We start from the raw sequence: 12281 nt of genomic DNA on the forward strand, positions 1-12281 counted from the left end.
TGCCGGGGTCGTGCGTGTCCCGCGGGAGTGGGTGTTGTACAGCTCCGTCGCGATCGGGAGGGCGGGTGGATCCTGCCCGGACAAATACACCCGTGCTGGTGCCCCCGTGCCTCCTGGTTCTTCGCTCGGCTGCGAACGCGATCTCCGCCTCGTCCCCAGTCCTGTCCCCGAGGGTCCTGGAGCCCCGACCCAGCGCACGGGGCTGAGGCCACCGCGGCTGGGGGAACAGTGTCCCTGAGGCCCCTCCTGGGGAGATGCCAGCCCCACGCCCTGGCTGATCCCTCCCCTGCTCCCGGGCTCATCCCGGACCAACTCCCGGGTAGATCCCGACCTGCTCCCGAGAGGATCCTGCGGCGTTCGGTGGGCCCCACCCCTCTTAGGGTCGTTGCCGCTTTAATTCCCCTGTGGGCGTGCCCTTCCCACGAGTCCCCGCCCCTTCCCTCCGCCACGCCCAGCTCATCCGTCACGCTCAGGGGCGGGTCCTCCGCGGGACCAATGGGCGCGCACGCCGCCGGTGACGCGGCGGGCGGGGTCGGTAGTGGGGCCATGGCGGCGTATCCGGGGCAGGTGAGGCCGGGGCGGCGGGGCCGGGCTGGGGGCAGCGCCGGGGGCCGGGCCGGGGTGAGGGGCACGGCGGGGCGGAGGGCAGCGGGGGGCGGGACGGGGCCCGGTACCGGCCGCACACCGGGCTCTGCCCCCTCCCCAGGGCTTCCCCGGCGCAGGACAAGCCCCCGGTGCGCCCCTGCCAGGGTCCTACCCCGGGGCTCCGTACGGCGGGGGCCCGCCCGGGGCTCCCTACGGCCACCCCCCGCCCGGGGGTCCCTACGGAGGTGGCACCGCTCCCGGAGGTCCTTACGGCGGCCCCGGGCCCTACGGAGGGGCGGCCCCTGGAGGTGAGTGGGGACCCTGCGGCGGGTACCCGGTCCCCGGGGTGGCCCCGGGACAGCAGGGAGGGCGGGCGGGAGACAGCGGGTGTTCCCCAGCGCGGTCCCGGCCGGGAGGGGGTGGCTCGGTGCCCCTCGCCCAGCTCACGTTAGCTCACCGTGTGGATGAGACCGCGAAGTCCCGGGTTATTATTTGGAAATCCCAAGGAGGGAAGTACTGAAGAGTCCTGAGCGGCAGCAGTCAAGCTTTGCAGCCTAACCCTAATGACCCTAACCCTAATGACCCTAACCCTAATGACCCTAACCCCTAGCCCTAATGACCCTAACCCCTAGCCTTAATGACCCTAACCCTAATGACCCTAACCCTAATGACCCTAAGCCTAATAACCCTAATGACCCTAACCCTAATGACCCTAACCCTAATAACCCTAATGACCCTAACCCCTAACCCTAATGACCCTAACCCTAATAACCCTAATGACCCTAACCCCTAACCCTAATGACCCTAACCCTAATGACCCTAACCCCTAACCCTAATGACCCTAACGACCCTAACCCTAACGCCTTCAGGCGCTGCTGGGTGTGGGGCAGCACTCCAGGGTCGCTCCCCAGCCCCCGCTCTGACTCACGGCTCTTTCTCCACTGATTGTCCAGCCCACAAACCTGTTTGCCCAGGATCACACGGCTGTAAAAAGCTGCTGAGAGCAGAAGCGCTGAGCAGTCCCTGGGTGTTGGCTGTGTCTCCGCGCACCATCGTGGGGACAGACCAGCCAGGGCCTTGCTGAGGGGACACCAGAGCCGCTGATGGCCTCTCCCCGTGCAGGTCATGCCCCCCCGGGCGTGGACCCCGAGGCCTTCTCCTGGTTCCAAGCGGTCGATGCTGATCACAGCGGGTACATCTCCGTGAAGGAGCTGAAGCAGGCGCTGGTCAACTCCAACTGGTCGACGTTCAACGATGAGACCTGCCTGCTGATGATAAGTGAGTCTGGGCTCTCTGTGCCTCCCCCTGCTTTTTATTCTGATCTCTGTGTTCCCTTGGTGCCTGAGCGTTGCTTTTCCGAGCCACTGGCCCGTAAGTGCTCTCTGGAGCGAGAGCTGGGCAAACTGAGAAGCTCCAAGCACCTTTTTGGTGGAGAATGAGTCGGGGCCCAAACACTGATTGGAAAAGGGAACCCAGCTCTTCCTGAGGCTGAGCAAGCCCCAGCTCCCAGAGGACAGGGAGCAAAGGGAGGGAGAGCTCCAGCAACAAGCCAGAGTCACTCCATTCCCCTGCTTGCCCCAGCACAGAGTTTTGGTGCTGTTTCCTACCAGCCTCTTAGGATTGAGTGGGCCCAGTTGATTGGAGTCCTGGTGAGGGAGGTATTTCAGGGCTGGAATGGGGTGCCAGGGAGCTGCAGTGCAGATTCTGAGCTCTGAGAGTTCCTGCCGTGTGTCCTTGGTCTGCTCCTCACTGCCCTGCTCCTGATCTCTGTTCTTTCTTCCCCAGACATGTTCGATAAGACCAGGTCAGGACGCATAGACGTGTACGGCTTCTCAGCCTTGATGCGCTTCATCCAGCAGTGGAAGAACCTCTTCCAGCAGTACGACAGGGACCAGTCGGGCTCCATCAGCTTCAGCGAGCTCCAGCAAGGTGGGCGAGGGACAGAGACACCAACTTGGCCCTTACCGAGCTCCCTGGGGACTGCGGTCTGGCTCTGCTTGCTGTTTATTTCCAGCCCAGCCCGGTGACTCCTCCTGGCACCATCCCTGCAGCAGGGCTGGGTGTTCCTGAGCTCCTGGGTGCCTCCCACGCAGCCGTGGCCACAGTTCATGCCTGTTGCTGTGCTGGGGCACTCTGGGCTTGCAAAACTGGCTGTGGCAGAGCTGGCACTAAACTGTTCCATGGGGCAGGAGATGAGGGGGCAAAGCAGGGTCACGGCACAAACTTCCTTCCTTAAGGAAACCCCAAATTCCTCCTCTAAATGGTATGTGGCTAAAGCATGTTTCCTGGGGAGGAGCTCTTGGGTGTGTGTGTCTGATGGAGGGGAAAAATGTCTGGAATTCGTGCCTTGATTTGATTTCTCTTGTCAGAGAGTCCTGTGAACACGATGGGGCAGTGGGAGAGAGGGGGGTGTGCCAGCACACGGGAGGGAGGTCACAGCTGCTCTTCCTCCCATCGGGAGGGTTTAATCCGAGCATTTCTTGCTCCCAGCTTTCTCCCAGATGGGCTATAACCTGAGCCCCCAGTTCAGCCAGCTGCTGCTCTCCCGCTACGCCCAGCGCTCCTCCAACCCCAGCATCCAGCTCGACCGCTTCATCCAGATCTGCATGCAGCTCCAGAGCACGACCGATGCCTTCCGCGAGAAGGACACGGGGCTGGTGGGCAACGTGCGCCTGAGCTACGAGGACTTCCTCACCATGGTCGTGACCCGCATGATGTGAGGGCTGCGAGCCAACCGGGAGCAGCCACCACTCTGGGCCCCGCGCTGGGGTTGGCTGAGCCGCCTCCTGAAGAGCGAGATGTTCCCCGGGATGGTTTTACAGCCTGAAGAGCCCCCAGACCCAAGGGGAGCCCTATTGGCTTCCATTCCTTGTTCCCACTTGATGGCAGTAGGTGCCTCTCTGCCAAACGGGAGCCTGGTTTTGGGACAGTCAAACTAGTAGCCTGTGCCATGCATCCCAGGGAGTGCTTAGATCCTCCCTTGCCAGACACACAATCATATTTAAACCCTAGCTGTACTGTCTCTCTGCTTGGCGGGTTGACTGCAGTGGGATGTCCCTGTCTTGGCACATTTTTGGGGACTTTCTGGTGACCAAGAGCTGAGCTTTCCTGGAAACATTCTGGCTTTCCTGGGGGTTGGAGCCTCGATTCTCTGTGCGGCTGGAACAGGGCACGTTGCTGCAGTGACACACAGGATCATCCCCCCCCGCCTTGTTGCCAATGTCTGTATTGATTAGTTCCTGCTAAAGCCAAATTCAGACGGTTTAGAGCTTATTTTTACAGCTTTTGAATAAAAGGCAATGTGCACTGGTCGCGGGCTGGTTTGTGTGTGGAGAGCAGGCTGTGGGAATGCTGCCATGCCCAGTGTCACCCTATGGGGTGCAGGGTGGGGACATGTACTGCCCAGCTCTGCGTGCTGCTCCCAGGGCTCAACACACTTTTCTGAAGTTACTTCTTACACGTTTCATGTCAACTTACAGAAAATAAGGCACCGGGGGCACCTGCTGAGGTACAAGTGTGTATATGTGTACATACCCATATAGATATATATATATATATTTATGTGTGTGTATATATACCCATGTGTATGTGTGTACATTCCCCTACATATATATACACACACACACACACGTGTATATATATATATATGTATACACATAGATATAGATAGATAGATAGATAGGTACATACCCATGTGTATTTGCACACCCATGTGCCCGCAGCGGCAGGTGTTCACTATCACCACCAGGTGGCGCTTGCCCCGCATGGTAGGTGTCCCCAGAGTGCTGGCGGGGGGGAGGTGGCGCATCTGGCTGTGGTGCCACATCTGGCTGCAGTGGCAGATGCAGTGGCACATCTGGCTGGGGTGGCACTCCTCGCTGTGGTGGCACCTGTGGTGGCACTCCTGGCCCCAGTGGCCGCGCATGCCTGTGGTGGGGCCAGCGCTGGCCCTTGGCCGCAGTCCCAGGATGGGGGGGGCAGGAAGGCGCACAATGAGCGGGGCCTTATCTCACCCCCCCCCGCCCTTCCTAAACCATGTTCCCTCACCATGGGACAAGGCAGCTGCGGGGAAGCAGGGGACACCACCACCCCCCCCTCAACACACAGAGCAGGAGCAGCCCCTCCTGCCAACGAGGCTTCAAGGAGTTTATTTACAAATAATAAAAAGCAAAATAAATACAAAAAGTCTTAAAAGTACAGCCCTGGGGGTGGGGGGGGTAAGAGGGAACCCCGACTGTGCTGCTGTGTGGGACCCAACTGTGAGCCCATGGGGACAGGGACACCCTGGGAGGGTGGCAGTGGCCATAGCACCATAGGGAGTGGCGGGGGGGACTTTGGGGACCCCAGCCCACTCCCCAACCGAGAGGGGGGATGGATAAACCCGCCCCTGGGCCCCCACAGGGTTACTGTAAGCCCCCAGCTCCAGGGCTGCTCATGGTGGGGGGGGTTAGGGGGTACAGGATCCCCACAGGTCCCACTGCCATGCTCCCCCTGCCACCATGACAGCCCCAGGCTGCCAGCGCAGCCCAGTCGAGCCTGGGGCAGGGGGATTAGCGGGTAAATCCCATAGGACGCACCCCCCGTGCATGCACCGCTGCACCCAGCCGCTGTGTCAGCACAGTGGGGACACGCGGCCCCCTGCCCTGGGCCAGTCCCATCCCCCTGCCCAGCAGCACGGGGGTCCCACCCCATGGGTACCCCCAGGAGGAGACGGAGGAGCTGCGGTGCTGGGCAGCGTGGGGACAAGGACACCTGTGGGGCTGTGTGGGTGTGGGGTGCTCACTTGTGGGGCATGTCCTCCATGCTGACGCGGCCCCACACCCCCACCACGAAGGTCTCCACCTCGCACTCGTTGACACCGCGGGCGATGCGGAAATAGCCGCCCTCGCCCCACGCCGTGCCCCAGGAGTTGGCCGCCGTCTGCGGAGGGAGAACAGGACATGGTTCAGTGCTGGGGGGCCCAGCTGATTCCCCCCGTCCCTGAGCAGAATCCCATGCGGGTGTGTGAAAGCAGCACTTGCACCCCCTCCAGTGCCCAAGCCCCACCATGCTCGTGACACCCACCAACACTCACCCAGTATTTTTGGGTCTGGCCATCAGGCAGCTGCTCTTCTCCCCACCTGCAATGGAAGGGCAAGAGAGTTGGGGGGGGAAATCTAGGGCATCCCCTTGGGCTGCGCCCCATACTGTGAGCATCACCCTCCCCAGCACCATGACAGCAGGTGCTGTGCAGACCCCACTTGTTTCCTGGCCCTGAAGAACGTATTTACATCCACTCCCGAAATATGGGTAGGTATATTTAGCCACAGGAGGAGAAAGGAAGCCACCGGCACAGGGCAGGCAGCCCCATTCCCCTCCTGGCTGAGCACTGCACACTCATGTCACTTGTGGCTACAGCCCCAGGGCAAGCACTGGCCCCCAGCACGGCCCCCATCGCCCTGCACCCTCCTTCCCTCCCGCTTCCTCTCCCCGCCTTGGAGGAAGGGGACGCCTTTCCTCCCACGAAGGAAACGCTTCTCCTGCCCGGAGCTGGGCTTTCCACACCCCCTGAGCCCCCCCCACCTACCCAGTGATTTTCACCGAGTGGGTCCCGTGTTTCTGGTGCTTCGGCCCCTTCCCCTCGGCCACCGGCGTGTGCTGATAGATCCCGCTCTTGTACATGAAGAAATCCTCGTGCACCTCCAGGATGGCTGTGGGCATGGGGATAGGGTTTGGGGACACCAGACATGGGACATCGAGCTCCCAGGGCTCTGTGTCCCCCACAGCGGGGGGTACAAGCACCAGGGACACGGGGGAAGGCAGCAGCCAGACCCTCCCCCTGTGCAACGTGACAAGACTCAGAACAGGATTATAAAAAAAACATAAAGTAAACCAAAACCAACTGCCGAGACGGAGATTAAGCCTCAGGAGTTAATGAGCAACAAGTGCCCGCTGGTGTGGGCAGCGTGACAGGCACCCCGGGGCCGGTGAGAATGCGGCACTGAGCGAGTACGCGGCTCAACATCAAGCAGAACAGCTCGGGGGGTCCTGGCTCCCCCAGCAGCCCCCAGCCACAGGCAGGGCGGCTTCCCCCACCCACTGCAGCACCCAGCTTCGGGGTGCAAAGCTGGGGTGTCCACACCAGCTCCCTACCTTGCACAGGGCCATTCTCCATCAGCTCCTTCATGATCTCTTTTTCCTGCAAGAACAAAGCTGGGTGGTACCGGGACCCCCAGCACTGCCCTCCCCACCCCCTGGGATGCAGACAGAGGCTGTTTTGGCACCCGTGGGTGGGTGTCTTGGAGATGCTCCCACCTGGCGTGGCAGGGCAGAGCAGCCCCCGGGGAGCCCTGCAGCAGGTTTTTCCCAGCTTCATTCCCAAACTTGGCTTTCCCCAGCAAACCACCCCAAGCCAAGACCCATCCTGCTCCCCGCACCAAACGGCTCCCGCGTCGCCCACGCTGGCGGCTCTGCCCGTCCCGTCGCGGCCCGCGGGCACTCACGCTGGAGGAGAGGCGGTAGGCGGGGGTGGACTGGTAGATCTCGTTGGCGTGGGTCTGGGTGTTGGGGCACCGTGCCGTCGCCTGCCGCTTGCCGCGGCCCGTGGAGCGGCTGTGCATCATGCAGGGCTGTGCCGCCGGCTGGCTCTGCTGGCTGGTGAAGGGGTAGCACTCGTCTGTCACCACCCTGGGCAGAGGGACAAGGATGTGAGAAGGGGAAAGGCCACCTGGCTCCATACCCAAACACCCCACTTCCCAAAAACTCCCTCTCCAAACTGCACTCTCCATCCTACCTGGGCTGGCAGCCCTTGGTTACCGCTCACCCAAGGGACAGGATGCGCATGGGGCATCCCTGGGCTCTCCCCGGGTAACCAGAGCCTTGAACCCCTTATCCCACCCCAGCATAGGAACATCCTCTTCCATCCCATCCCATCCCATCCCATCCCATCCCATCCCATCCCCACTCACCCTCTCCTGCGGAGGTACCACCACGCGCCGTCCAGCCGGCCCCCGCTACAGCCCCGTTGATTGCGGGTGTCACAGGACAGGAGGTTTTGGGGTGACAGGGCGGGCGTCATGTGCCCCATGGAGTGGATGGAGATGCGGTCTGAGGCGACGGCTGGGAGGGAGCGGGGGGTCAGGGAGGGGTGGCTGCTCCCCCGGGTCCTGCCCTGCTCGCCAGCCCCACGACGGAAGGTTTAGTCCCTGTTCCCACCGGCCACCCCGTCCCATCTCACCCGCTGTGGAGAAGGCCCAGGAGCCGGCACAGTTGCCCTGGTCCAGGGGCTCGTGGATCATCCCCGGCCACTTCGCGGCTGCATCAAAGTGACGGGGCAGCACCTCATTGGAGTCCATGTTCATCTGTGGGCAGAGCCGAGGCATGAGGGGTGCTCGCTGCACAGGGACCTTGTCCTTGTCCCCACCTGCAGCAGCAACCAGGGCACCCATGGAGCCAGGGTCCCCAGGCAGTGTTAGCATGTCCAGCCCACTGCAGAAGTGATCACAGCATCGTTTTGGTTGGAAAAGACCCTCAAGATCATGGAGTGCAACCATCACCCCACCCCTGGCACTACCCCATGTCCCTCAGAATCTCTGCGTCTGTTCAACCCCTCCAGGGATGGTGACTCCATCACTGCCCTGGGGCAGCCTGATGCAGCTAAACCCTTGGGGACAGGAACACCTGCAGCCTTGGCCAAGCACAACTAGCATTCAGGTGCTCTCTTGTCTTGGAGGAGCCAGATCCCTCAACTTTCCATAAATTTGGGCTCCCCAGCAGCTCCTTACACAACAACGGCACCAAGTGCCAGGTCTCAGAACCCAGCAAGGACAGTGCCACAAGGACACGGCCCCAGGTGCCTCCAGCCCCTCATTGTGGCCTCTGGCCGGCTGTCACCCAGCTGCTGACTCACTCCCAACCTTTCCGCTTCGGGGGGTCACAGTGCCCCCGCCCCAGCCATGCACAGCTCAGCCTTCCTGGGGAGGATGTGGCCACGACACCCTGTGCAGGAAGCACCTCTAAAATTAAACCTCGCTGGAAGTCAAGGCCACAGCGCTGGGTGTGCACATTGCTCGCTCCCATCCAGCACCCATGGGACCCCAGCTGCTGCCCACCCCGTATGGGGGGCCGGTTTTGGGTGCAGGTGCGGGTACCCCACTTGCAAAGTGCTGGCGCAGCCGGCTTTGCCGACTCAGCAGCTGCGGGGCCGGCTTTCCGATGGGAAACCAGCGCGGAGGAGCAGGGGGAAAAAACAACACTGGCAGCTCGGGGATTGTCAGGGGGAATTTGCTGAGCTGCTGTCTCCAAACACAAGGGCTGCCTGCGGCACCCACCCGGCACGGCCCCTTCCCTGGGGGCAGAGCCCCTTCCTGGGGACGGGGACACCGCGGGGACATTGCTAGCTGAGGGGATGGTGAAGCGCTGGGTGAAGCCATGGGACAGGCAGGCTCAACCTTCAGTGTGCCTCAGTTTCCCCTTGCATCTGAGGTGGCCAACTCACATGCATCTCGTTCATGTTCATGACGGTGGGAGAGGGTCGGAAGGTGCCCAGGCGGTACCGGATCCCGTCCTCCAGCGTCATGCCCCAAAACTGGCTGTAGTTGGCGGCTCTCCATCTGTGTGGGAAGCAGGGCTGTGGGTCAGGGGTGCCCCAAAAAGCACCAAGGGGTGAAGCATCCCTTCCCCACCCTCCCAGAGTCCAGTCCTTACCCGTAATTGCCCCTGTTGACGGCATCGATCAGCTCCCCGTCCATCAGGCACGCATGGTCCTCGCACTGCCACTGCCCACCAGGGCCGCAGGTGCTGCAGGGGGACAGCACCGGGGGGACAGTCAGCTGGAGAGGGACAGCGTCCCCTGCCCCCGCAGCCAGGGACCTGCTGCCATTGTGGGCAGCCAGTGAGGGGCTGCACCGGGGGTGGGGGTGGGGTGGGGGGGTCACACTGCAGCTCAGCACTTCTGGACAGGGTGACACTGGGACAGGAACCAGTGGGCAGCCCCCTGTGTGGCCCTGGGGACTGTGTCCCCCCCGCCCCAGTCCCCGCAGGAGCCCGGAGGGCAGACAGAGCATGGGACAAAAAAAAAATCAGCTGAAAAGCAGCCAGGCCTGCAGACAGAGTGGGGCTTGGACGCCAGCCCGGGGAGGGGATTCGGGGCTGGCTGTCCCCCCCTGGGGCGAGTCGCTTTGGCCAGGTTAGCCCAGAGTCCCGTAGCACCCACAGCAAGGGCAGAGGGTGTCTGGGAGATGTTGGGGTGCTGGGTCCAGGTCCCCCCGGGAGCTCTGGGCTGTGCTCCCCCTGCACGGCGAGCAATGCTTGGCATGCTTGTTCCTGCCTGCCGGCCCAGCTCCCGGCACACTCTTCCCTTTTAAGGAGCCGTATGAAGCCGGAGCCGTGTCCTGCCAGCCCGTGTCCCACCAGCCCGCATCCCAATCCCACTGATGGCACCTGCATCCCCGGCACTCACCCCATCCCCATCCCCAAGCACTCCCAGGGCTGCAGCGATGACCCCACATCTGGCTGTGACCTCCTCGGGGACTCCCACAGGAGCACCTTGGGGTTCAGCCACATAGCCCCTGTGCTTCACCCCAGGCATCACATTTGCCCCCTGCCAGCCCCCCCAGGAGCCATGCAGGACAAGGTCTGGGGTGAAGCGCTGCAGGAATTGCTGCTCTGCAGGCGCCAAGTGCGGGGGAAAAAGGATTTGGCAGAAGAGCCTCGGCCCCCAAGGGCCAGCGCTGCTGGGGAAGGGATGATTTCCCAGCAGCAGGGACCAGTCGTCCAAGTGGGGGACAGTCACCAGCCCCACGTGCCACGATCTCAGAGAAATGCTGGGCAGCATTGGGGTTTCAGTGAGAGGTCAGGCTGGCTTTTCACCTCCAGCACACATCTGCACACACATGCACACACACGTGCTCATGCCCTTGCGCACACCCCAGCCAAGAGCCTTTGATTCCCCTTATCTGCTGCATCGCTGTGAGGCAGCCAGCCCCGCCGCGTTCGCTCCTTGTCTACGGGCAGATCTGCGCCCGCAGGTTCCCCTATTCCCCACCTCCGGGATGCCATTAATACCACCGCAGCCCTCCCCAGATAAACCGCGCGCTGCTCGCTAATGCAAACAGCGAGCTCTTGGCGCACAGCGCAGACGGGCTGTTTGCACCCCAGAAAGCAGCGGGGCCAGACTCTGGCCACCTGGCATGGAGCCGCCGCGGCTGCCAAGGTGCAGACGCGTCCCGTCAGGCTTGGGCAAGCTAGGCTTGGACCAGCACAGCCAGAAATCCCTGGCAGTGCTGGGTCCGTGCCGCCAGCGCAGCCGCGCGCTCACCCGACGGGGCGAGCAGATCCCACAAAGGCATGTGCTGAAACTTGGGAGCGGCTCAAGGCCCTGGGCTCTCTGCGCCGAATATGCTAGAGCAAAAGCATTTGGCACTGGCCCCCACCACCCAGCTCGGGCCCCCGCACTCCCGCTGAGCCAGCAGCCCTGTTGCTCACAGCTCCCCAGCGCCCTTTCTTGGGGCAGGTGGAATGCCGGTGCCACGCCGGCGGTGCCACATGGCGCGGGGAGCGTGGAGCACTCACCACAGGTTGCAGTTCTCCCGGTACGTGGCTCCGGTGGGGTAAGTGTGGCCGGCACGGGTACAGCCTGGATGGGAGAATGGGGAGAGTCCGGTGAGCACCTGGCTGCATCAGGGGTCCCACCAGCACCCCCATGGCTCCAGGGAGAAATACCAAGGGGAAAGAAAATAAGTGCAGTCCTTAAAGTCAGGCAGGTGCCTGGCTGCAGCTCAGCATCTCCAGACCTCTGTGCCCACCCAGTCAGGGCACAATGGGGACCAGTTTGTGCCCCCAGCGCGGGGTGGGAGCTGGGCTGGCTCAGTGCCGGGAGGGTTAATTGTGGGGCTGTGCGTGGGGCTGCCGAGCAGAGCTGGTCTCGTATGCAGAGCCTGGCGGGATGGGGATAAAGGGGCCAGTTGTGCCCGGGAGCTGGCTCTGCTCTGCAGGAACTTCTTAGAAAGCCTTGTGCTGTGCAGGGGGGCTGCCCGTGCCCCCTGCTCGCCCCCGGCCGCCCCAGCTGCCAGGCGGGTTAAGTCAGGACTTGCATCCGCCTGCCCCAGACATGACCGGGGAAACCGGGTTGGGAACCATCCACCCCTGCTCTGCCCCACATGTCCTCACCGCTGGAACTGCCCATCTGCACTCCTGCCCATGGCGGGGAGGTGCAGGAATAGCCCCATTTCTAGGAGCTCGGCCCCAGAATGGCCACTTTGCATGTGTTTCCCCAGCTCTGAGGGGTCCAGAGCAGCTCTGCAGTGAGGGCAGGGCCATGGGGCGCCACGTCCAGCTGTATCCATTACCCCGAGGGCATCACAGAACACATGGGCACCCACAGACCCCTGCCTGGCTGGGCTGGGGGCTGCCTCACCTGGGGCTTTGGGGAAGGGGGCCGGGATGCCCAGGCAGTACTCCCAGAAGTCAGGGCAGCAATCGGAGATGGTGCGGTTGCAGAAGAGGTCGCAGTAGCAGAGGGTGTCCTGGTAGGGCACGGTGCAGCCGTCGTCGCGGCCGTGGCAGCAGACGTCCCCTCGCTGGCAGTAGGACCCGCCGGCATCGTAGACCCCGTGCTCGTACAAGCCGGGGGCCAGTTCCCGGCGGGTGCGCACCCGGGAAGCCAGGGCCACCTGGGCCAGCAGGCAGAGGCAGAGCAGGGCCCGCAGCTGGCGCAT

General features: G+C 62.8%; 2 protein-coding genes across 2 annotated transcripts; one reads left to right on the forward strand and one right to left on the reverse strand.

Annotated features, from left to right (window-relative positions):
- The first annotated feature begins 525 nt into the window (after positions 1–525).
- Positions 526–3896, forward strand: PEF1 (penta-EF-hand domain containing 1). Its single transcript, XM_080357690.1, has 5 exons — positions 526–567; positions 707–893; positions 1708–1863; positions 2371–2514; positions 3076–3896. The coding sequence occupies exons 1-5, from the start codon at positions 547–549 to the stop codon at positions 3303–3305; spliced, it is 738 nt and encodes a 245-aa protein (XP_080213816.1). The 5' UTR covers positions 526–546; the 3' UTR covers positions 3306–3896.
- Positions 3897–5364: 1468 nt separating this feature from the next.
- Positions 5365–12281, reverse strand: TINAGL1 (tubulointerstitial nephritis antigen like 1; the record flags this gene model as incomplete). Its single annotated transcript, XM_080357714.1, has 11 exons — positions 5365–5505; positions 5660–5705; positions 6152–6275; positions 6718–6763; positions 7068–7251; positions 7533–7683; positions 7802–7925; positions 9062–9176; positions 9271–9363; positions 11137–11200; positions 11981–12281. The coding sequence occupies 11 exons, from the start codon at positions 12279–12281 to the stop codon at positions 5365–5367; spliced, it is 1389 nt and encodes a 462-aa protein (XP_080213840.1).

This window comes from Nesoenas mayeri, assembly GCF_963082525.1.
Source record: "Nesoenas mayeri genome assembly, chromosome: 21".
NCBI classification, from domain to species: Eukaryota; Metazoa; Chordata; class Aves; order Columbiformes; family Columbidae; genus Nesoenas; species Nesoenas mayeri.

Coding starts and splice junctions, on each gene's coding strand:
- PEF1 (XM_080357690.1), top strand. CDS start 547: ATGGCGGCGTATCCGGGGCAG. Junction 1,864..2,370: donor GACCTGCCTGCTGATGATAA/GTGAGTCTGGGC, acceptor TTTCTTCCCCAG/ACATGTTCGATAAGACCAGG. Junction 2,515..3,075: donor CTTCAGCGAGCTCCAGCAAG/GTGGGCGAGGGA, acceptor TCTTGCTCCCAG/CTTTCTCCCAGATGGGCTAT.